The 25,459-nt window shown below is 41.6% G+C and overlaps 1 protein-coding gene across 1 annotated transcript in view; it reads right to left on the bottom strand.

Moving 5' to 3' along the window:
• The window catches only part of LOC134382026 (ATP-binding cassette sub-family C member 2-like), an 89,666-nt gene extending 64,569 nt beyond the window's left edge, over nt 1-25,097 (bottom strand). The window contains exons 1-7 of the mRNA XM_063102109.1: nt 25,065-25,097; nt 22,974-23,147; nt 4,573-4,698; nt 2,720-2,854; nt 2,405-2,512; nt 1,937-1,992; nt 555-783 (exon numbers count right to left, since the gene is read on the bottom strand). Of these exons, the coding sequence (XP_062958179.1) occupies nt 555-783; nt 1,937-1,992; nt 2,405-2,512; nt 2,720-2,854; nt 4,573-4,698; nt 22,974-23,147; nt 25,065-25,097 (861 nt within the window). The remainder of the gene's footprint in view (nt 1-554; nt 784-1,936; nt 1,993-2,404; nt 2,513-2,719; nt 2,855-4,572; nt 4,699-22,973; nt 23,148-25,064) is intronic.
• Nucleotides 25,098-25,459: the final 362 nt, after the last annotated feature.

Below are 25,459 nucleotides of genomic sequence, written 5' to 3'. Positions count from 1 at the left end.
TGTTCAGATGTCACCTCCTCTGAGAAAACCTCCTGTTACCCTGTCTAAATAGCAGCCCTCCACTCTGAATATACGAACATGTTTTATTTTCTTAATAACACTTATTACTCTCAAAGAGTAACATATTCATTGGCTTATTGTTTATTTTCTAGCTCTCTAAAGATGGGTGCTCTTTCAGGCAAGTTCCTTGTACCCAGTGCCCAGAACAGTCTCTGATATACAGTTGTGCTCAATCAGTATTTTTGAGTGAGTAAATTAATAAATTACCTGCTGGCATTCACTCTTACCCAAGGAATACATTCTAGTAATGCTAAGGTATTATTTAAAAAAGAGAAAAACATTTTATTATGGAAGATTTCCAATATACCAATAGGAGAGAGAATAGTGCATTATATCACTAAGTTATTATTAGTCTTGTGAATACTGCTAATGACACAAAATGCACTGAAAAGCATAAAGTGCTGTAAAAATGTAAGCACGGTATCACTATGATACTGATGTCCTCTTGCCTGAGGCATACAACACACTCACACAGACACTCGTGCAAAAGTTACCAGGACAAGGACATCTTGGCTTTGACTCCTGTTCAAGCCATGCAGACTGGCTCCAGAGTTCTGCTGAGAATTCTTCTGCTGCCGTCTCTGGAATGCCCTCCTGGCTTTCTGCAGCTCTCTTGTCATGTGTGTTTCAAACTTGCTCACTACCGTCTTGATTTTAAGCTCTTCACCAATATCCCAGACATCTTCGAGTGTCAGAGGGTGCTTGTAACCTTTCAGAATCATGCTGGAACAAGAGTGACCGACAGGCTGTGATCTCCTTACCACCTCTATCAAAACTTGCCTCCCACTCCTGGGATGGAGTGATGGAAAGAGCAGTTTCTCCCTTGCTTCATTATCCCAAATCTCCTAGCGCTTTGAACTTGACAGAGGAGTGGGGGAGGGTAGAAAGGGGAACAGGTGGGGGCAATGGAATGTGTTAGAGACAACAAGAGAAGGGAAAGGGGAGGGACACTACTGAATTAAGAGCCCAAAGAGCATCACCTCCCCCTGCTCCTGCTCCTTCCTCCTCAAGCACTGGCTGATTTTTTGCTGCTCTGACATCTCCTTGACGGGGCCTCCATGACAGTCTTATGAAATGGAGCCGACCCCATGGCTGCCTCTGTAATATCCATCTATTGAGGGCTCCTCAACCTGGGGTTTAAAAACATGCATAGAAAATAATTTAGATCTTTATTTGCAATAGCTTCTACCTGGAATCTAGCCTTTCCTTCTAATATGAGTGTAGGCAACCAAACATAGTTGTAAAAGGAGGACCTGGTGCCTTCATTACCGGGAAAAATTAGAGATGTTTTCATGGCTCACTTATGCTCATCACCACTTTGAAATTATGGTCATTATTAGACCCATCACTAAATCTTGCTATTTAATGCATTAATAAAGAACAACATGTATTCCAAATTTGTTTTTAAAATATTTGGATAACTTTAGCAATAGATTTGACTTTTTTTTATAATCCTATGTCTTTTATTTTATCTAAAAACATTACCTGATATGGGAGTCACGGGTTTCACCAGCCTGCCAAAGGGGTCCACGAAATTATAAAGGCCAAGGATGCCTGCTCCAGATGCTTTGGCAGCAAAGGCTGCCTCACTGCCTGCCTCCAAGTTTTCCCTGTTCTGCCCTACAGCCTCCTTCCTCTTCTCCTGTGCAACTCTCAGGATACCAGGAGCAAATACCCCTCCATGCTCCCCTCAGCATCCCAATCTGCCCAATGAAGGGGCCAAATTAAATTGACCTGTAAGTTTTAACCCTCTCTGTTTCTAAGTAGAAGAGAAATGGAGACCGCAGGAGGCATTTTTAACAATTAAGCTTTCTGTCACTTTCAGAAGAGTGAAGGAGTAGGGATATAGACAATTCACACTCCAGGCATTTCCTACCTGTCAAACCAACTAAAGGTGATGGTACTCAGAAATGAAGCTGTGGATGATGGATTCTGAAAGACACAAAAAATTAAAAAGTAAATCAATTGGAAACGCGAACTCCATGGGATTCTAAAATCAGAAACTAATTTTTCTAGTTATGATGTGCTAGAAACTGGATACGATGCTGAAGTCATTTGGTCAACATGTTTATTTGGGTACCCTAAGGTCAATAGTAGAATGATCATCATATTTTCTGGCATAGATTTATGGACTAATAGCCCATGTTAAAGATTTGTGTATGAAAGTAAAAGTCAATATTTCAATACTCTCATCACTGTCTGTTTTCTTATGTCATAAAATGGTCTGTACTACCTTATTCTGGACTTGAGAGACCTCTTGCAAGACATAAACATCTCTAAGTTACATTTGTGAAGATATTATCCAATTAAGTAATACATGAGATGGGCACATTTAGAGTCTTACGTTTGATGAGTCATTTTTTTCTGACAATGCTAAAAGGATCAGGATGAGTATCTGGAATCCATAGGAGATGAAGAACAGGCAGGAGTAAGCCAGATTGGAATTGCTGCCCTATCCAGAAAAAAACAAACACAGAAAATGAACTTTTTATCCAGACTCAGTCTAAATGACCCATTTGTATCAATGCCTGTGATTAAAGCCTAGTATCAAATCCGCCCTATACAATTCTATCCTGGAGCTCAACATATTTGATGCCATTGACTCTGACTTAGAAGCTGCCCAGCACTACCTCCTCATGTCACTCTCTTTTCTCTTTACCTGTAGGAGTGTCCGGATCAGAGTCTGAAACTGGAAAGTCCCACAGAGTATTGAAAGGATCCAGAATATGGACAGGAACCAAGAGTTTTTCTGTACACACCATTGCCTGCTGTGTTGGATCAGCAAAACCAGGAGCTAGAGAGAAATTCACATAAAGTTCTGAAGAATATTGTCACTAACCAAGGACAGGAGGGGAGAAAGACATCAGAGAACATGGGAAGAGAGGAGAGTGGAAGGAGGAGATTGTTGTAACTAATCTGGCCGGGCAGAGCCCACAAATGCCAAACTGTACATTTCCTCCATGACACCATCCAACTGTCTTTTCCAGGGCCTCATCTCTAATCACCACAGTCTGGGGGGACATTAGCTAAGAAAGCAGAAGGTCACTTTCTGCATTTTAGTGGAGTTACTTTGGCACTACAAGTAGTCAGGTCAGGGAGGCAGATTCTGATGAATAGGTGCAAGGTGTCTGTATCTTGATTTTCTAATATCAGACTAAGTAATTAATTAAAAAACAAACCTTGCCTTGCATCATCTCAATTAATCATAAATTAAATGTTGGTTTCCTAGACCTAGCACTGTGCTAGCAAACCAGCATTCTGTGAAAAAGCACCATGCCTTGTAGCATTTGCCCATTTTCATGGTGTAAGTACTCTCACCATGGTGCGTTTCAAACTCCAACATGATGTCACTAATCACAGGGTTGGGAAGAGATATACATAATCAGCTCTGTGTGAGCCAGCTCCGATACACCAGTACCTAGACCCTTTTTTGCTTGTTCTGTAATGGTGGTAGCAAACACAAATGCCTACAGTGGCCAGCAGATGATACTGAGTGAAGACAGAGCAAGGGGGTGGGGGGCTGTGCTGAGCACACAGTTTAAAGGGGACAACCGCTACTCAGTCCTAGCTGATCACTGCCCTGTAGTAATGTAGGTCCATGGTTGCCAGACATTCTGATTCTCCAAGAATGCTTGGAAATCCAACTAAATATGTGTTATCCTCCTCTTTTAAAATTGATTTCTTTTTCAAAAAAACTTTTTTTTTTTTGTGGCTGGCCAGTACAGTGCTGAACCCTTGACCTTGGTGTTATCAAAATCACACTCTAACAAACTGCGCTAACGAGCTAGCCCAAGACATCAGTTTCTGATATCAAGTTTATATAAACAACCAAAGACTCTGTGATCCATTGATTAGAGTCACCAATCAATCAAAAAATATTTACAGCTTTCAAAAAGTTCTTTTACATCAATAAACTGAGATCTTATCTGTGATTCTGAGATGGCAAGATATCAGGGATAACTCATTCATCTTAGTCATTAAAGCTAATACAATCGGCCCTCAAAATCCAAAGGTTCCAAATCCATGAATTCAACCAACTGGGGATTGAAAATACTTTTGAAAAATTCCATTTGATCTGAACATGTACAGACTTTTTTCTCATCATTATTCCCTGGACAATATAGTATAAGAACTACTTGCATAGCATTTACATTTTACTAGGTATTATATGTAATCTAGAGATGATTTAAAATATACAGGAGGATGTGCACAGGTTATATGCAAACACTGCACCGTTTTATATCAGGGACTTGAGCATCAGGGATTTTACTATTCACAGGAGGTCCTGGAACCAATCCCTGGTGGATACTGAGGAAGGCTCTATATTAGTGTCCAAAAGAAGATAAAAAGGTGAAATGTGTTATACCCCATTACAAACAACCTTTGTCTCATTCTAGGTCCCTTGTGAAAGATAGACAAAATTGAACTTAATTTCATCCCCAAGGAGTAATTTCAGCTAGATATCTATGGGTAGAGAGAAAATAAACTGGGCAAAGTAGTGATGGGCCTTACCCATGTGCCTAGGTAGAGGCTTGGGTTGGTATATCTAATAGCAGGGACTGTGGCTTGTCCAGAGTCTTCTGTGAGTACAAGGGCCAGCTCTATGGCTGCTAGAACAAGAAGAAACCCAACGAGGACCTGAGAGGGAAAAAGAGCACTGTTAGGAGAATATCATTCTTGATAAGGTTCTTAGAACAGAATGGTTTCCTGTTAGTGGCACATGATAAAAAGTGGTATAGAGTGATTCAGATAATACAAGAAACATTTCTGGAATGAATGGATCCTTATAGTTCAAGTAGTGGAATAAAGTTCAAAGTATGCCATGATAAGCATTTTTGAAGAATGCTGAATGTGATGGTTACAAAATTTGTCCACAAATTTTTGATATTCCTCCTTTCAAAAAATAGAGCTTACTTCCCCTTCCCATGAGTGTGGTCTGGACTTATGGAGCTGAAATCAATAAATGGAAAATGGCAGAAATGACAGTGTGTGATTTCCAAGAAGCAATGTGGCTTCTTTCTCCTTGTTCTCTTTCTTGGATCACTCCCTCTGGGGAAAGCTACCAGCCCTGTCATAAGGACACTCAACTAGCTCTAGGAAGAGGTCCACATGGTAAGGAGCTGAGACCTCCTGCCAACAGCCACACGAGTGAGGCATCTTAGAAGCAGATCTATCAGCCCCAGTCAAGCCTTCAGATGACTGTAGTCCCAGCAAGTACATATTAACTGCAACCTCATGAGAGATCGTGAAGCAGAGTCCAGGTAAGCTTCTCTCAAATTCCTAACCCACAGAAACTGTAAGATTTAAAAAAAAATGTTTATTTTTAAGCTGCTAAGTTTTGTAGTCATTTGTTACACAGCAATAGAAAATTTAGAAGTGAATTTCCACCCCAAAATGGCACTATTCCCTTTCTTTGGCCATTGGTGCTAGCCTTGAATCCATATAATCTTTGAAGTTAACATTGCAAACGATTGTGACTATTTCACCTCATGATGACCCCAAGCCAATTAGTACTTTGTTCTATAATTTAAAAGACATGATACACATTGTACAACAGTATAGGTCCACCGCCATCCATCAGGAGTGAAAATTGCTGTCTCCATTGAGGAGGTGCACCAGTATCTTAGCCACCAAAATGAAGATTTTTGTCTAGGACCATCTCCTCTACTCTCATCCCTTTCTACTGCCATTCACCTACCCCTACTCATTCTCATAAGTCTCATTCTTCCAGAACGGCTCAGGCAGAGATATTGGGCCCTTTGTAATGAGAAGCAGCCAAAGAAGGAGGTAAATGCACCTTTAACTAATAGAGCCAGTGCTATTATTTAGCAAACAATAGAGTCAAAACATGTTAATAACAGGGTGCATTCTTCTCAAGTATATAATACACTACATTGTGCTATCCTCATAAGAGACTGTGAGGTTTTGGGGAAAAAATGATAACTTTTGAAGTGGTAAGTTATCTTTGCCTTTAGGTAAATTAGGAGGTGAAATAGAACAAGCTAGAGCTAAAGCACCCTCTCTCGAAGATGACTAGGTAGAGAAAATACAAAACAGCAGACCACTCCTAGGCTAAGGAAATGACGCAGACTTGCCCCAGGCTTACATATATTAAACTCATACAACTGATTAGAAATACACTGAAAAATTTATATAAAAAGGAATCAATATACTTTATACAAAACTTCTACAAAGCAATTGAAAAAACCCCCCTAAAAACCCAACGCAAAAAAAGGCATAGAATATAAATAGATTATTTTTAAAAACCCCACAGAAATGGCTTTTAGACATATGAAAATATGCTTAACCTCACTAATAATGGGTACAATTTGAAATTATGACATACCAGTTTCGATTAGCAAACATGAAAAAGTTTGATAACAAAAAGTTGGTAAGACTGAGGAAAAACATTTACGGAGGGCAATTTGCACTATCTATAAGCCTTTAACTCAGTTATTTCATTTCTATGCATTTATCCTGCAGACAAATATGCATATGTACAAAGTTAGTTATTGCAGAATTGCTTATGATTGCAGAAGATTAGAAACCACCCAAATTCTTATCATACAGGGGACCTAAATTATGGTACATCCCAATAACAGCATCTCAAGTAGACATTAAAAAGAAAAAAGCTGATCTTTATGTGCTAAAATGGAAGGATTTCCAAGACACTGAAGGAGATACATGGGACACTAACATTTGTGTGAAAAAATCTACACATACAGGTGTTTGTAAAAGCACAGGTTACCTCCGAAAGGATGTGCAAGGAACTGGTATCAATGGCTGCCAACTAAGACGGGAATGACTGACTGGAGTATTGTGCACCTGTTTGTACCTTTTGAATTTTGTAACTCTCTGAGAATTATCTGTTCAAAAGATAAAAAGTTAAATACACTCACCACTGCATTTTGAAAAATGAACAAGTGATATGAACAGACAATCCACAAATGAAAAAATATTCTTAAGAAAAAACAACTGTGTTAGTACTCATAGAAAGGCAAAGTAAATGAGATGCCATTTTTGCACATAAAATTAACAAAGGTGGAAATATGATACTCAGTGCTGACAAGGCTGCAGAGACATGCACTTTAACTCACTTTTGGTGAGAATCTAAGTTGGCAAAAACCTTCTTAGATTATAAGAAGTTTTCATTATCTTTCAAAGTCTTAAACTGCTCATGTACTTTGATAGAGTAATTCTACTTGTAGGAGTCTACTCTGAGGAAATAATCTGAATATCAGGCAAATATTTATGCACAAGAAAGTTAATTGGAGTCTCATTTTTAATAGTAAAGAATTTGAAAAACTTAAAATAACCCACAATAGTGAGGGAAGGGTTCGTTGGGTGGAGTTAATGTTGCAAGAGCTGTTAAAGTAAGTTTTGATATACTCATTTGATGAACTATTATGTAGTCATCAAAATTATGTTTAAGAATAATATTAATAACACTGAGAAATGATTTTTATATCCTTTTAAGTGAAAAAAGTAGCCTACAAAATTGCATATAATGAGTTCAATCATATTTTTAAAATATGCGTAGAAAAACATGGCAATTTCCAGTTCAAAATGCCAGATTTAGTACATTTCTTTATCTCCCATCCCTCCCCATCCTATTGAAATGATAGTAAAAAAAAGCACCCAAGCAATAAATCCATAACAGCATTGAGAATATGAATGGAGAAGGATGAGCTCAGTAGACCAGGTAAGTTTTAGAAGATTAAAAGCAAACTTATCAATAGTGACAGGTAAAGAGCAGAAAAGCCATGGCCCAAAACACACACAGTAAAAGGCTGCAGTGAAAGGGGCGCCTGAGGTAGATAAGTAGCACTGGCTGCCAAGCTGGTATCTTCCGTCTGCCACACCAGGTTCCCTCCCCATCCTTGTTCCTTCAAGCCTAGAGTGTTAACAGCTTAGTGCTACTAAGCCCCAGGTCTCTTTGTAAATAAGTCCCCTCAAATTATCCTATTTTGCCTCAACCATGTGTTTCCTTTTGGGACCCTGACTGGTAGAGTTACCTACCCCAAACCACGCTCTTCTTCCCAACAGAGCCCCCCTTTTGTAAAATATTCATTCTACTCAGCTCAGTGATATGCCTGAGAAGAAGCTGGACCCATTTCCAACCCCATGGGGTGAATCAAAACCAATCCTGATGGTTCCATTCCTCTGGCCTGTGACAGCTTTAGCCATGGGCATGACACATAATTCTGGCCAAAGATAAGCTGGAGACAGCTTGTGGGGGCTTCTGGGAAAGGTTTTCCTCACTGATCAAAGTGATACATAGATCCAGAATATATAAAGAACTCTTACAACTCAACAATAAAAAGACACAAGCAACCCACTTAAAAAATGGACAAAGGGTTTGAATAGGAATTTCTTCAAAGAAACTATGCAAGTGGCCATAAGCATAAAAAGCTGCTTAACTTTATTAGTCATTAGTGAAATGCAAATCAAAACCACAATGAGATACACTTCACACCTATGAGGACAGCTATAGTGAAAAGATGGACAGTAACAAGTATTGCTGAGGATGAGTATTACAGCCTCATATACTTCTGGTGGGAATGTGAAAGGGCACAGGCACTGTGAAATACAGTTTGTCAGTTCCTCAAAATATTAAACGTAGAATTACCATATAACCCAGCAATTCTACTAGTAAGTATATACCCAAGAGAACCGAAAACCTATGTCCAGCCAAAAAATTGTACACGAATGTTCCTAACAGCATTATTCCAAAAAGGCAAAATATGGAAACAACCAAATGTCCATCCACTGATGAATGGATAACAGAAAGTGGTAGATCCATACAATGGAATATTGTTCAGCCATAAAATAAATGAAATATTGACACAAGCTACAACGCAGATGAACCTTAAAAACATTATGCTAGGGCCGAGCCGGTGGCGCACTCGGGAGAGTGCGGCGCTGGGCGCGCAGCGACGCTCCCGCCGCAGGTTCGGATCCTATATAGGAGTGGCCAGTGCACTCACTGGCTGAGTGCCGGTCACGAAAAAGACAAAAAAAAAAAACCAAAACATTATGCTAAGCGAAAGAAGCCAGACACAAAGGGCCATATATTGTAGGTCATCTAAATAAATAATTGTACTTATATCTAAAATATCCAGACTAGGCACATGAAGTGACATAAAGCAGATGTAGGGTTGACAGGGGCCTAGGTGGAGGAGGGAATGGGAAGTGACTGCCTAATGGGTGCAAAGTTTCCTTTTGGGCTGCTGAGAAGTTCTAGTGTTGATGACTATACCACACTGTGAATGAATCTACTTAATGCCACTGAATTGCAAACTGCAAAATGGCTAAAATGGTAAATTTTATTTCATGTATTTTACCAAAAGTAAAACTTCCAAAACTAAAAAATAAAAAAAATGAATGGCCGATCTATGCTACAACATGGATAAACCCTGAAAACACTATGCTAAGTAAAATAAGTTAGACACTAAAGGCCACATATTGCAGAATTCTATGTATATGAATGTCCTGAATAAGCAAATTTATAGAGACAGAAAGTGAATTAATGGTTTCCAGGGTCTGGGGGGACAGGAGGAGGAAAATGGAGAGTTACTGTTTAATGGCACAGTTTCTTTTGGAGTGATAGAAATATTCTGAAATGAGACAGTGGTGATGGTCACAAAATTCCTTGAACATACTAAAAACTACTGAATTGTACACTTTGAACAGTGAGTTTTATAGTATATGAATTATAATCTCAATAAAGCTTTTTTTTTTTTTAACGATATATAAGGACTCTTGGCCCCTTTACCTGCCCCTGACTTATGAGTATGAAGCCTGGAGCTGCTGGAGCCATCCTACCATCACGTGCCAGCTTGATTCCTGGCTTCATATGCTGAATTATCAGAAGAAAGGTAAAAATAACCAGCTACATGTTGATGCTGAGTTGTTGACATAACAAATCCTGGAGCTGCACTAATTCTGGACATCTTGTTATATATGGTAATAAGCTCCTTACAGTTGAGCCCAAAAGGAGTGACTTGAAGGTGAAAGAGCCGTAACTGATGTAAATCTATTCCTTCTAGTCAGCCCTGACAGAGAGTAGGGGTGAGAAACAGGACAGAAATCAGAGGCTCACTTGAAGTTCCGTGTACAGAACTGTACCATTATTCCAGTCTCTTCCTTGTCCCCACACCCCCACCTCATCACTGCACATCCACTGACAAATATATTTACCGTCACCACCCCCAGCCCAGGCTAAAACAAGAACAGTGCTCTCTGAAGAATGTGAATGCTTTCCCTGAGGAGGGCTGGAGGGGTCGTGTGGACCTCGGTGCCCCAGAGGAAATTCATCCTCATGTCAGCTTAGGGGTGGAGAGGTACAGCCCAGGCTTCTTCTCTTGGGGGAAGCCAGGAAGTCCACAAAGATGGTTGTCCAGGACCCAGAGCTCACAGTCAGGCCTCACATCAGGGACAGGCCAGCTGGGGAGGCTGACAAATAAAGGCAGAGAGACCTACACCAGCCACCTATGTTAATTTACTTAAATGTTTATTCATAAACATGAACAGAACAGTAATCATCACTAGGAAGTGGAAAAAAACCAATACTAGCAAAGAAGACAGCCAAGATAATTAAACAAAACAATTAATTCTGGAATGAAACAAACAGAAATTATTAAGTGAACAGTAAAATATTGCAAATTATTTTTGTTTGTTTGTTTGTTTTGGCAGCTGGCCTGTGCTGGGATCTGAACCCTTGACCTTGGTATTACAAGGCTGTGCTCTAACCAGCTGAGCTAACTGGGCAGCCCTGCAAATTATTTTTAAATTAATGTCCTAAGAGATTTGAGAAGATATTGCATCCAATAATGGGTTTATATTAAAAAAAAAAGATATATTCAGAAATTAAGAAGAGTACTTGGAAATCAAACCCATGATTGATAAAATAAAGGTAATTTAGGATGACTGGCAGGAAATAAGGAAATCCCCCAAAACTTAGGAGAAAAGAGAATGTGAGAGAAAGAGAGAGAGACAGAGACAGAGACAGAGAGACAGAGAGAGACAGAAAGAGACAGAGAGAGAGAGAGAGAGACAGAGAGAGACAGAGACACACAGAGAGAGTGTGCACAAGAGAGAAGCTGAGAAGGAGGACCGGTTCAGAGCACAACATTCATCTAAAAGAAGTTCCAGAGAGACAGAATTTCAAAATTGGAGGACAGGAAGTGAAAGGACTAATATATGGAAATTTCTCAGAGATAAGAAAGACGTGAGTCTTTAGGTCGAAAGTGCAGAACCAACTGATTGAAAAAAGACTCGTGGAGACAGACTCTGAAGAAATTTGAGGAAATCAAGAATAAAGAGCATAAAAGCTTCTAGAGAGGATAACAAGGAACGGGAAGAATTCTAACTCAGTATCACATGATGCTGGAGAACAACGTAGTGACATCTCCAGAGTAAAAAAATTTTGAACTTAGCATTCCATGTGCAGATGAACATTTTCAGAAAGAAAGGACTTAGAGACTACTTGCTGTCACTCTTTCTGAAAACTCGGAGAATGTTCTCCACTAGAAGGGATTGAGAAATTTGGGGGCACTAATTCTCTCATCTTACATAAAAGGCATCAGCACGTACAATGATGGCAGATTATCCTTAGATATAAAGGTGGCAAATAGAAGAACTGAAAATAATCGTGCAAAATAAAGAGACAGAAAAAGAGAAGAAAAGAAAGCCAAATTCCTTGTCCCTCCTAGAGAGCAGAAACAGAGCTTTTTTGAAGTTGATAGATCACAAAAATGTAGTTATAAACACATTAATGGAAGATACAGAGGTAACCACCAGAATAATTTTAAATGGAGGCCTCTGAAGAATGGGACTGAGATTTAGGAACGTGAGGAAAATACTTTTTGCTTTTCTTTTATAAGTTGTATTTTGTTTTTAACTGACACATAATAATTGCACATGTTTATGGGGTACAATGTGATATTTCGAATGTATCCTATATGTTGTTTAATGGTCAAATCAGGATAATTAGCATATTCATTACCTCAAACACTTGTCATTTCTTTGTGGTGAGAACCTTCAAAATCCTCTCTTCTAGCTGTTTTTACATATAATACTTTTGCTTTTGATTTGTACTTTTTATTTAGTTTTTTTTATCAAAATATTTGAATGTATACTTGTACACATTTGTGGGGTATGGTGTGTTGTTTCAATACATGCATCCACTGCACAATGATTCACTTAGAGTCCATAGCATAGGTTCGTACCCATTAGTCGACCCCTTCTCCTCCTGCCCTCCACACCCCTCCTCAGGTAACCATTATTCTACTCTCTACTTCTATGAGAATCACTTTTTTTTTCTGGATTCCACATATAAGTGATATCAAGCAGTATTTGACTTTTTGTGCCTGACTTAGTTCATTTAACACGAAGGTTTTCAGTTCCATCCATGTTGCTGCAAATGATAGGATATCATTTTTTTAAGATAGCTGAGCAGTATTCCACTGTGTACATATGCCACAGTGTTTTGGTCCATTCATCTGCTGATGGACATTTAGGTTGATTCCATCTATTGGCTATTGTGAACAGTGCTGCGATGAACATGGGTGTGCAGGTGTCTTTTCGATAGGTTGATTTCATTTCAGAAGACATACACATGGCCAACAGGCACAGGAAAAAACACTCAGCATCACTAACCATCAGGGAAATGCAAACTAAAACCACAATGAGATATCACCTCATTCCAGTAAGAATGGCTATTAACAAGACAAAAAATAACAAATATTGGTGAGGATGCAGAGAAAAGGGAACTCTCCTACATTGCTGGAAGGAGTGTAAATTGGTATAACCATTGTGGAGAACAGTATGGAGTTTCCTCAGAGAACTAAAAATAGATCTACCCTACAACCCAGCTATATCACTACTGGGTATAACCAAAAGGAAATGAAATCATTAGTTTGTTTTTATAAAGAGACTAGAAGGAAACACACCAAAATGTTAACAGAAGCATATCAGAGTGATACAATTATCAATGGATTGAATTTTCTTCCTATGTCCTTAAAGTCTCCAAACTTTCTACAATAACCACACATTATTTTCATAATCAGAAACATACTCATGATTTTTTCAATAAGGATCAGGAAAATGCTGTGGTTGTTTAATGATTACCAAGTCCTTTGCTCTTTCGCCTAATCTCTAATTTACTGGACAAGCTCTAACCAGACAACGAGTTTACCAAACTCAATTTTTTTAGGGAGAAACAATCTCATTCATATTAAAAAAGAAAGAAGTACGGTTTGCCCAAATTTAATACCTCTCCACCCCTGCAAGGTCCCCCTTTTCCCAGCTCTTTATAAATGACAAGGCACTCTGGTTGAATCGATCCATGATCAAGGGTGTCTACTTCCACCACATCCATAGGAGATGAACGTCTAACTTCGTCTTCAATGTTTTCAGGGACTATACCCCCCAGCAGCCCATTCTATTATGGGCAGTTATTTTTATCAGAAAATCTTTCTGTTTATTTAGCCAAAGTCTGCTGGGACAACCTCTACTCACTTTTCTTGGTCCTGCTCTCTGAAACTTTTCAGAACAAATTAGGTACTCTTCTGTGTAATACTTCTGTGGATATTTGAGGATGTTGCCACATCTCACCGGGTCAACCTCAAATTCACTTTTGCTACCCATCTTCTAATCTTGGTATTTCTACAGCCTCCAGTACACCAAATTCCTTTTTTGTTCCCCTGGGATTCATTCATTCATTCACTTATTTTAGAATTCAATTCACTCAATTACCAACTCTTTTCTGGGTCCTTCACTAAGGATGTATCCTTAAGCAAACAAACAAACAAACCTGTGGAGTCACTTACCAGCTTGGACAAGCAGGTTGACTAAGTTCAGATGAGATAAACAGCACACTAATGACCAAATGATCATAGCAGTAACAATTCAGGACTGTCAGAGAGGAAAAGACAGCCCAAAGACAGCTGGAGGAGAGGCTGAGAAACAAAATGAAGTTGGGGATTGAGATGAGAAGAAGGTTCTCACAGAAGAAGTGGAGTTTTACTCTGAGGAATTATACTTCCTACCATTTCAGAGAAGAAACCAATTACTTTGAAATTTTTAGGAAGAGGCTAATTTGTACTTGTCACCCTCAGAATAGAGGACAAAAAAGTAAAACATAAATTCTAAATGGAACTCCTGAGACTATAAGTAAGGGGAGATACAGTATTACCTACAGGAAAGAATAAAAGATAATGCATTGTTTTGGTTTTTTTTTTTTTCCTAAAGAGATTTGTGTATATAAAAATTAAGAGAATGTGGGATCTATCCATACAATGAAATAATATTCTGACATAAAAAGGAATGAAGTACTGATACATGCTACAGCATGGATGAACCCTGAAACATTATGCTAAGTGCACAAAGCCAGTCATAAAGGACCACATACTGTATGATTCCATTCATATGAAATGTCTAGAACAGGGAAATCCATAGTGACAGGAAGCAGGTTAGTGGTCGCTTAGGGCTACATGGGATGAGGAAATAGGGGTTAAAGGGTTTCTTTTGGAGGAAATAAAAATGCTCTCAAATTGACTAGCTCATTTCCAAGGATACTGAAGCATGTTGCTCGTGTTCAGAATATTCAGAGTCTACCACATTCCTGATTCAACCCCTATGCCTTGAGTACATTTAACACCAACATTCAACAAAACCCTGAATTCAAACTGAGTGCTCACTACATGCTAGGTCCTATGCAGGGTCAACAAGGGAGACAGTGACCCTGCCCTGGGCTCTCAAAGACTGTTCTATCCTGTCCAGGGTCTGACAAAACCTGCTACCAGCCCCACTTCAGACTGTCAATGTGAATCCCACTTCCTTTGGCCAAGCCCTTTCCTCCCTCTTAGGCTCCAGGTAACCTGAGGTCATTGGTATGTATGTTCACAGAACAATGAGATCTAATTTTCCTCCTAAATGCCTGTTTAAAGATAAGGACAGATAGAAAAAATGTACTGAAAGGGAGCAGACATGGATTTTATGAGGTAACTTTACAACCTCAACTGAGGGTGTTGGGTTCCCAGAAGAGCCTGAGATAGAGTGACCCCCATATTAATAACATATGAAATTTGCTTCTGTGAAACTGCTTGCTGTGTGACAAGGTAGATTGATTAAGTTTCAGTAGTGTTTGAATTGCTTAGAAAATGTTGTTGTTTGAAAACCCCCCTCAGCTCTTCAGCCCCCTTAATAGAAGTTAAAAGCTAAATATTAGCCTGCACTTAGAGAAGTTTAAATTTGGCTTGCTGTTCTCTACCCAAGCTGCCCCTGAGCGATTAACTGGCTTGTTTCAGCTTCTGTTATCAGCTTGCTCTAGGCCTCCCCAAACCCCCTCCTCACACCAGGAGGGTATGTGTGTATGTGTGTGACTATATGGTAACTATAAGTGTGTGACTGTTTGATAATTCTAACTGTGTGACTAATGTAAAACTGTACCTTTTAAAAAACCCTCTAAACTTCAAGTCAGGGCTGCTCTCTTCCAAGACTTTCTTGGAGGGACAGTCACCGGCTGGCCAATAAAGACCCTCTTTTAAATTCTCAGTTGGGTATTATGGTTCCTTTTCCTTGCAGCAGCCTCACAACATTTGGAGGCCCCAGCAAGATTTCCTGTCACTCGCTTAAAGAAATCAGAAAAACCAATGCTCCAGATGAGGAGCAATGTGACAAGCCTCCCTGCAGGAGCTCCCCTCCCAGGGCTAGGGCTAATCTTGCCACGGACTAAATTTTTCAATTGGCATTGGGGTTTTGTTGACTTATTGCTTTGCATCCTTGCCAGTATTCTATGTCATGGACCTCCGGAGGTAAGCTTAGTAGGCTTGTGTGAGAGACAGGCTTGGTAAGCTTGGTAGTCTTAAAAGCTTATGTGAGAGGTAAGCTTTGTAAGCTTTTGAGTTCTCAAGTGGAGTGGTAACAGAGCTCTGATGTAGGACTGTGTGGAAGGCTGGAAGCAGCATGAACTTCCCAAATCCAGGGACCACCAAGATGTCACCTTGGTCCCAGTAATGGTTTAGAGTTTAAGTGTTGAATGTGGCCACTGTCTCTGTCTTTTGTGTACTGTCAGTTGAGTGTATGTCACTAACTTTGGGTAAGATTTCTCCCAACAGGTCTAGGAGATAATCTCAATCCAGCATTTCCTTACCCTTTGTCATCTCCCATTTGCCTTTACAGGACATAATAAGTGTCTGCCACCCTGTGTCTCTAACCTTTATTGTATTGCTCATCTTAACACTAACTATAGGATTAGTGTCTGTAGCCCCAAAGGATTGCACCAATATAGAAAAGTTTTTCTTAGCACTCCTGTACCTTCTATCCGAGAGTGTTTCCTAGCACTTTTGTTGGGCCAGCACTCCTTTTAGAATGAGGCACCCTGCTCTAGGAGTAATGATATTTTGTGTGCTGATCAGTAAAATGGGCAAGAGCAACCCCAAGCCCATTAGTGGGTCAACCCTTTTACAAGAGAAACCAAATAGGCAGAAAGAGAAAATTCTGGTTGCTAAACCCATCCCTCCATCAGGTTCTGCCACGCCGCCTGCACCTGCTGTCCTGCAGGCAACTTCCGAAGATCTCATCGACCTCTCCCCCTACCTCCTGTTTCCCCAGTGCGCCTCCCCACATCCCCTTTCCCCTGACTCCGCTGAACTTCTTAGCCCTCCTCATAGCCTGACTCTGCCCCCACCTCTTCTAGTCTTTCACCTGCACCCCTGCTCCCCCTGCACAAAGCCGCCCTCCCACTGGGAACCCCCTAGGACCAGGCACCACTCATAGTGTACGTCCCGTTCTCTACTAGTGACCTATATAACTGGAAAAATCAAAATCCCTCTTTTCCTGAGAACGCCCAAGGTCTCATCTCCCTTTTGGAGACTGTGTTCTTTACCCATCAGCCCACCTGGGATGATTGTCAACAACTCCTCCAGACTCTCTTCACTTCAGAGGAACGAGAGCGCATCCACCAGGAGGCTCGAAAGACCATCATTGGTGTAGATGGCCAGCCGTCTGATGACCCAGTTCGCCTTAACTGTGTGTTTCCCCTTAGTTGACCCAATTGGGACCCCAGCACAGACCGAGGTAAGGAAGCTCTTGATCAGTATTGCCAGACTCCCCTTAGAGGGCTCCATGCTGCTGCCTGGAGGCCCACAAATCTTTCAAAGGTGAGCAAAACTATCCAGAGGGCAGATGAGTCCCCGGCCACTTTTCCAGAATGCCTCATGGAAGCTTATAGGGACTATACTCCTGTGGACCCAGAGGCCCCAGGGAACTGACGGGCGATTAACATTGCCTTCATTACTCAGTCAGTCCCAGACATTAGGAGGAAACTTCAGAAACATGAAGGGCTTGAAGGAAAGCTGTTATCTGAGCTAGTTGAAATAGCCCAAAGGGTCTATAATGCCAGAGAGGGCCCAGAAGAAAGACAGACAAAAATGCCCAACTATGCACCCCAAAAGCCACCTACTTGGGGTATGAATTAAAGGAAGGAAAAAGGACCCTATCCCCAAGGAGAATAGAAACAATCCTAAGGACCCCAACCCCAAAAAGTAAGAAGGAAGTCCATGAATTTTGGGGTGCAGTAGGCTACTGATGCCTCTGGATACCTGGGTTTGCTGAAATAGCCAAGCCCCTATATTCTAGCACAGGGGGAAAATATACTTCCCTACTGTAGACTGAGGTTGAGCAAAAGGCTTTTAATAATCTGAAACAAGCACTCACCACAGCACCTGCCCTAGCCCTGCCAGATGTGAATAAGCCCTTCACCCTGTCTGTCGCTGGAAAACAAGGCATAGCCAAAGGAGTGCTCACCCAGGCCCTAGGGCCGTGGAAGAGGCCTGTGGCCTATCTCTCTAAAAGGCTAGCCTATGTGACAGCTGGATGGCCCACTTGTGCCATAGCGGCAGCTGCCCTGCTAGTGAAGGAGGCTGACAAGCTGACACTAGGGCAGGATATAAGCCTGGTGGCACCTCACTCGGTGCTAACTCTTTTAAAGAGTGCTCCCGAGTATTGGCTCACCAATGTCTGCATTACTCAATATCAAGCCTTGCTCTTAGATCAACCTCGAATAAAGTTTCTTAAGACTACAGCTTTGAATCCAGCAACTCTCCTCCTGATGACAACCCAGAAAAGCCTCTCCATGACTGCCTTGAAACCACAGAAGCCCTCCAAGGACTCCGACCTGACCTGACAGATGTGCCCTGGACGGAACCTGATGAGGTAATGTTCACAGACAGAAGCAGCTTCATTGCCAACGGGATCAGGTGTGCCAGGGCAGCTGTAGTGACACTGGAATGGGTCATTTGGGCACAAGTTTTAGACCGAGGCACCTCTGCTCAAAAACCTAAGCTTATAGCCTTAACTCAGGCTTTAATATATGGAAAAGACAAAACTGTCAATATATATACTGACAGTAAATATGCCTTTGCTACGGCACACGTACACAGGGCTCTTTATAAGCAAAGAGGATTAATGACATCAGGAGGAAAGGACATACAAAACAAGGAGGAAATTTTGGCTCTCCTGGAAGCCATCTGGTATCCTAAAAAGGTGGCCATCATACATTGCCGAGGACACCAAAAAAGTAACTCAATTAAAGCTCAAGGAAATGCCCTTGCTGATCAAGCAGCAAAGGATGCCACATTAAAACTAATGGGGCCAACAAAGTCCATGGTGGTCATACTGGCACCACAATTTGCCACCAGCCCCACACTATACAAAAGAAGAAATCATTCATGCAAAGGCATTGGGCACCTCAGATAATAATGCAGGATGCAAAATTTTGCCAGATCAAAGGATCTACCTACCCAAAGCTCTAGGTAAACTATTAATAGGACAGCTTCACCAGAGGGCACACCTCAGAGCTACTAAGCTAATGGAATTGTTGCAGAAAAGTTATTATGTTCATAATTTAGATAAACTAACAAAAAGCTTTGTGAGATGCTGTGAGTCCTGCTCCCAAATAAACCCATGAAAAGGCTGAGGTACCTGCAGGAACCAGAGCATGAGGATCCAGTCCCAGAGAACATTGGGACATTGACTTCACCAAGGTAAAACCCGGACAATATGGGTACCGCCATCTCTTGGTATTTGTAGACACCTTTTCGGGTTGGGTAGAGGCTTTTCCAACAAAATATGAAACTGCTCAGAAAACACTTAAAAAGTTATTACAGGAGATTGTTCCCAGATTCAGCCCGCCTATATCCTTGGGTCTGACAATGGTCCGGCTTTTATAGCCCAAATTTCTCAATTATTAGCAAAAGCATTAAAGATAGATCTGAAGTTACACAGTATTTATAGGCCACAAAGTTCAGGACAGGTAGAACGGATGAATAGAACCTTAAATGAAACTCTTACTAAACTAAAACTAGGGACTGGCGAAACTGGGTGAGTCTCCTTCCCTTTTGCCCTACTATGGACCAGATGTACCCCCTATGTAAAAGTAATCACTCCTTATGAAATAATGTTTGGAAGGCCACTCCCTTTGTTACCATGTCTCAGGGATGAAAAACTTGCTGAAATCACTAATCACAACTTACTTCATTCTCTCTCTGCAAGCCCTTCAACAGGTGCTGGGCCAAATTCATCATCTGGTTTGAGAAGCCCACCCACTGACGAAAAACCCGATGTCACATTTGCACCAGCCAGGGGATCTCGTCTAGGTAAAACACCACCCCCCATCCACCCTTGAGCCCGGATGGCAAGGACCCTTCCCGATCATCCTGACAACCCCAATGCTATGAAGGTTTCAGGAAAGAGCCACTGGATACATCACACCCAACTCAAATGGGCCTCTGAACCAGACTCATCAGACCCAGAATGACTCCAGGAAAGATGGACAGTCCAGCACTCACCAGAAGACCCACTAAAGATCAGACTCTCTCGCTTGCCCCCTTGATTGTACTGATTGTCTTTCACTATGTAATGCCTGTATTGGGGAACCCACATCAGCCTAAAAATTATACTTGGGAGTTAAGGGCTACTGACATGGGAAAAGTTATTAAGAATGTTACTACCTCAGGGACCCCAACCTTCCTGGTTGATCTCTGTGAATTAATGTAGGGTCCCCGACCCAATGAACTGGCAGCCAAGCTGATGTCAGTACCTCCCCCATGTGGATATAAAGAAAGGGGATCACAGGGCATAGAATTTTATGCATGCCCAGCTGCAGCTGGCTCCTCCTACCAGGGGGAGGACCAATACTACTGTGCTAATTGGGGCTGTGAGACTGAAGCCTCTTGGACACACACGGATACCTGGATACAGCTGACTAGATGACAAGCCCCTACAGGGGAATGCTCTGTCAACCAATGCAACCCTATGAACCTTACTGTTATACTGTGGAACCCCTACCTAGTAAGTGATTGGGAGAAGGGACAAACATGGGGCATAAAATTATATGTCTCCAGTAAAGATCCAGTAGCTAAATTTACTATTCAAATGAAGGGTGAATTTCCGATGTATACCCCAATAGGGCCTAATAAAGATCTACTGCCCCAACTTCCCATCCTCCTTCCACTGAACAATAAGTCCCTTTGCAGGCCTCCTTCTGGCCCACCTGCGGCTCCCTGTCAGCCTACCCCTCGGTCCCACCTCCTTTTCCAAAATCCCCTTGTAAATACTATTGATGCCTTGTTCCGCTATCTCAATTTAACTGACCCAAATGTTACTCGGAGTTGCTGGTTGTGCTTGGACCCTAAACCCCCTTATTATGTAGGCTTAGCTATAAGTGATGTTAATGTCTCTGACTCATCAAGTCATAATTCCTCTATTAGGAGCTTAAACTTAACCTATATTGACCAGCAATGACTTTTCCCTTGGGTCATGCACCTAAATTAATGCTGGGTGGCATCCAGGGACAAGGGTTTTGCTTATACTCCCCAAACTATAATTTGTCTGTGTCCCCTTATGCCACCAATAGTAATCAGACCCACGTGGTTAATCAGACAACTTCCTCCTTTCCTCCTTACCTGGTTGCTCCTGCTAACACGGGATTAACCCCTTTATCTCTACCCAGTATTTTGCTTCTTCAAATGTCTCTGAAGTGTGTATTCTGGTATATATAATACCTCAAGTATACTATTATAAGGGAGAGACAGGATTCTACCACTTTATCACCAAAAGAGCAGTACCTATCCTCATTCCTGTATTAGTGGGACTAGGCATTGCTGGGTCCACTGCAATTGGAACTGCTGCCTTAGTCACAGGGAAACAAGATCTTCAAGAACTTAGCCGCCAAATAGACATAGACCTAGGGGAATTAGAAAAATCTGTCAATAGACTAGAAGAATCCCTAGATTCTTTAGCCAAGGTGGCCCTACAAAATAGGCGAGGTCTGAACCTGCACTTCCTTAAAGAAGGGGGATTACGTGTAGTCCTCAGCAAAGCTTGTTGTTTCTATACCAACCATTCAGGTGTCATTAGGAACAGCCTTGCCTTAGTCAGAAAACACATTAAAGAAAGAGAAGAGTCATCTAATAACAACAAAAATTGGTATGAGAGCTTCTTCTCTTGGTCACCCTGGTTAACGACTTTAATAACAGCAGTTTCAGGCCCCCTAGTCCTCTTCCTCCTCCTAGTCACTATTGGACCTTGCCTGGTCTCCCACCTCATTAGTTACATCCGAGAATGAGTACAGTCAATTAAACTCCTTGTCCTACATACCAGGTATAATAAATTAAGTACTGAAGAATCAATGATTTGATTCCTTCTTAAAGAGGAGTTGGAAATGAGATAGGGTGACCCCGACTTTCATAACATATGAAATTCGCTTCTGTGAAACTGCTTGCTGTGTGACAAGGTAGATTGATTAAGTTTCAATAGTGTTTGAATTGCTTAGAAAATGTTGTTGTTTGAAAATCCCCCTCAGCTCTTCAGCCCCCTTAATAGAAGTTAAAAGCTAAATATTAGCCTGCACTTAGAGAAGTTTAAATTTGGCTTGCTGTTCTCTACCCAAGCTGCCCCTGAGCGATTAACTGGCTTGTTTCAGCTTCTGTTATCAGCTTGCTCTAGGCCTCCCCAAACCCCCTCCTCACACCAGGAGGGTATGTGTGTATGTGTGTGACTATATGGTAACTATAAGTGTGTGACTGTTTGATAATTCTAACTGTGTGACTAATGTAAAACTGTACCTTTTAAAAAACCCTCTAAACTTCAAGTCAGGGCTGCTCTCTTCCAAGACTTTCTTGGAGGGACAGTCACCGGCTGGCCAATAAAGACCCTCTTTTAAATTCTCAGTTGGGTATTATGGTTCCTTTTCCATGCAGCAGCCTCACAACAAGCCCTCCCTGAGTGAGTCAGTGCAGCTGGCTGAGGTCCTCCCCTCACTCCTCCTGGGCTCTCTCTCCAGCCCCTGTCCTTTCTATTATTTACTACTAGCTTGTCACTGTGCACACTCACTCCACCTCTCTCCACTATGAGTATCATCCATAGATACACTTTGGGAAAACTTCAGATCCAAGTTTTGGTAGCTGAGTCATGGTTGGATTGCCTCAACGGTGCAGAACATACATTATATAGTTCATTTTCACCTTGAGGCAGATGCCAACTGAATTAGGCTCCTGACTTCACAGAACAGCTTAAAGACAAGTGGTGCAGTGTTCACTTCTCGAATACCGAAAAGGTAATAGCAACTTGACTGATTATTTATCATTCGTGTTTACAGAGCTCAATATCTGTAAACACTGAGTCACTGCTGTTGTGCAAAAATGAAAGCTACTTTGACTAAGAAACATGGCAAGGGGTCAGTAAGGCATAGGGCAGGTGGAGAGGGGTACACCCAGAGCATGACTCCATCTGAGACATCATCAGCTGGGAAAGCTGGTTAAAGACAGGTAAGAGGACACTAATCAACAAGAAAATGTCTCTATTGTGCACCAAGGAAACAGAACTTGAAAACAGTGGCGTTACCATACCTGCTTGGCAAGGTAGAGTTTGTTTACAGAAGATCTCTTGCCCCTGAATCTGTACACATGGAGAAGCTGCCAAGGCGCCAGGAGCCAAAGGAAGCCCAAGGGAATCCACACCAGAACAGTCTGCTCAAAACAAAGGGGCAGGTCTGCCTCCGGACTATCCAGGAATGTTGAATTCTGGGGGACCCAAAGGGAAAATTGTTGGATACAGGCATTTTTGAAGACAGGAGACCATCCCCCAGCACACCCACCCACTTCCAAACAGTTTTAACTCAACTCCATATCCATGTCCTTTAACTTTAACTGTATTTTCCTATTCATTCGCATTGATACAAATTCACCACTTCATGACACTTTTTTTTTTTTTTTTTTTTTTTTGTCGTTTTGTGACCGGCCGCACTGCGCTCGCACCGGCCATCCTTATATAGGATCCGAACCCGCGGCGGGAGCGCTGCTGAGCTCCCAGCGCCGCCCTCTCCCGAGTGCGCCACGGGGTCGGCCCACCACTTCATGACACTTTCTGACGTTTCTGGCCAACCCAGCTTCTGAAAACCTATCTTCCTGTGATTAAGTAAATCTCTGTACCAGCTGTTCTGAGTTAACCTCACCACTGCATTTGCCAAGTCATAGGAAGAAGAGGAACTGTTCCTCAGTCCAAAGGGAAGACTAGTTCCCTGGGATAAAAAAACTTGTTCTTCTAGTTTCTAGCAATGATTGAAATCACTGACAGACATTCAAACATGCATGCACAAGACAGGCAGCATGCTCAGTCTCACCATTTAGCCTCCTAGGGCCCAGAGGGCTTCTCTCAGAGCTGAGAGCCCCTGGACAGTTTCTACACAGGAGCAATAAGGGCACCGTTGGACAGAAGGCTTGCTCCCAGCAAGCCTTGTACTAGTCTTTGCGTTCTGCAATAAATGGAGGCGTCTTGTGGGATAGGGGTGGGAGCGGGGCACCAGTTCTTATATCTGAGTCATGTGCACGTAGATTTTACTCTTCCTATAAATATTTTTTAATTGTTTTGAATGGCGATTTGCACAGACTCTTTAAAGAAAAGGTTGAGGTGCCCTGAACAAGATGATTTGTTGGGTAATTCTCAGAGAAGATTCTCAAGAGATGACTTGCAAGGATACTTGGGCCTATTAGGCCCCATCTTCCTGTGGTATGCATGTCCTGGCCTTGAAGGCCTTGGGGCCCAGGATCTTTCTAACATCTGAAGTGCAGCTTACATACTTCGCTATCTCATTCCTGCTCTTCTCATCTCTACGTAAAGTTGTCAAACTTTAGAATTCAGAAGAATCAAGTCACCTAAGATATTTAAACTATGTTAATCACCCCCAGGTGATTCTAATGCTGATGCTAGGAGTTTGCAGATGACACTTTCTCAAAGCACTCAATCCGAGGTCCTTTCTCACTGTGTGTGCCACTAACCCACTCGGCACTGTCCATTGCCCTCTGTCTTGAGATTCTCTGTCTATGACTCCATGATGTTACACTCTTGTTGTTCACCCTGTAAGTACCTGACCCCTCCTTCAGCCGTGCCTCCTCCTTTCTTTCTTCTCTATAAACAGTAACTGCCCAATTATAATGGTTCGAAATTGTCTCAGTGTTTATGATGCCCAAACTTTATCCCTGGACTCAACTTCTAGTCCATGTTACTAGCTTCCAGTTCCTCTAGGACGTATCACTATGATTTCAACATCAACATATCTCAACAAGACTCAATCGTACCTTCCCTTCCTCCTACTCAACAAACCACACAACAACAATAACCACAACAATACCCCTTCCCAACACTGATTAAATTGGAAGTCTTTTCTCTATTTCTCTTTAGGCAAAGCAATATTTCAGCTAGCTAGTCCAAGAAAAGAGCCTGGGATACAATAAACATATGTTAGAGAATAAATTAGATTACCTTTCCCAGATAGCATATCCTCTGGGGATATTGTAAATTACCCTTTCCAAAAAAGCCTGAGCTTTAGACCAACTGCATATCCAGCTTTTCTGGTTCTTATTGATGGCTACTCTAAGCTAATCTACCACTAGTTCTGAGTCTGAGAAGAATCGACAGTGAGGATAAACGTAATTTCTCACCCAAAAAGTAGAGTTGCAGAACTTTTCCAGCATGATTACAGGAGCACTTCTGGAAGGAAGACTCTCTTCTATGACTATGTTGTTTCTTTATTCTTTCCCTCTGAGAAGGTGGAAGGTGAGAAGCAATGTGTTATCCCCCATCCTGATGTTCTGATGTTTGATGTTCTATCCAAAAGCAAACGTCCTGACCTTTCATCCCAACAATTAATCGTTAAACTTGCCAGGATGAATGTTACATCATCCCAGTGGACAGACATGTGACTGAGGGGGCCCAGGACAGGTAGTCTCACCGTTCCCAAAGAACCAGAAGCCTCTGTAGGCATGGCCATACATAAAAGGGACCCCTGAAATATGTCAGCAGAGCTGGCTGACAAATCAGGAGGAGCCTTTCATTC

The sequence above is a fragment of the Cynocephalus volans genome, chromosome 7 (assembly GCF_027409185.1).
Source record: "Cynocephalus volans isolate mCynVol1 chromosome 7, mCynVol1.pri, whole genome shotgun sequence".
Taxonomy (NCBI): domain Eukaryota; kingdom Metazoa; phylum Chordata; class Mammalia; order Dermoptera; family Cynocephalidae; genus Cynocephalus; species Cynocephalus volans.
Note: the sequence above shows the minus strand (reverse complement) of the source record. Positions and strands in the feature narration are given on the sequence as shown.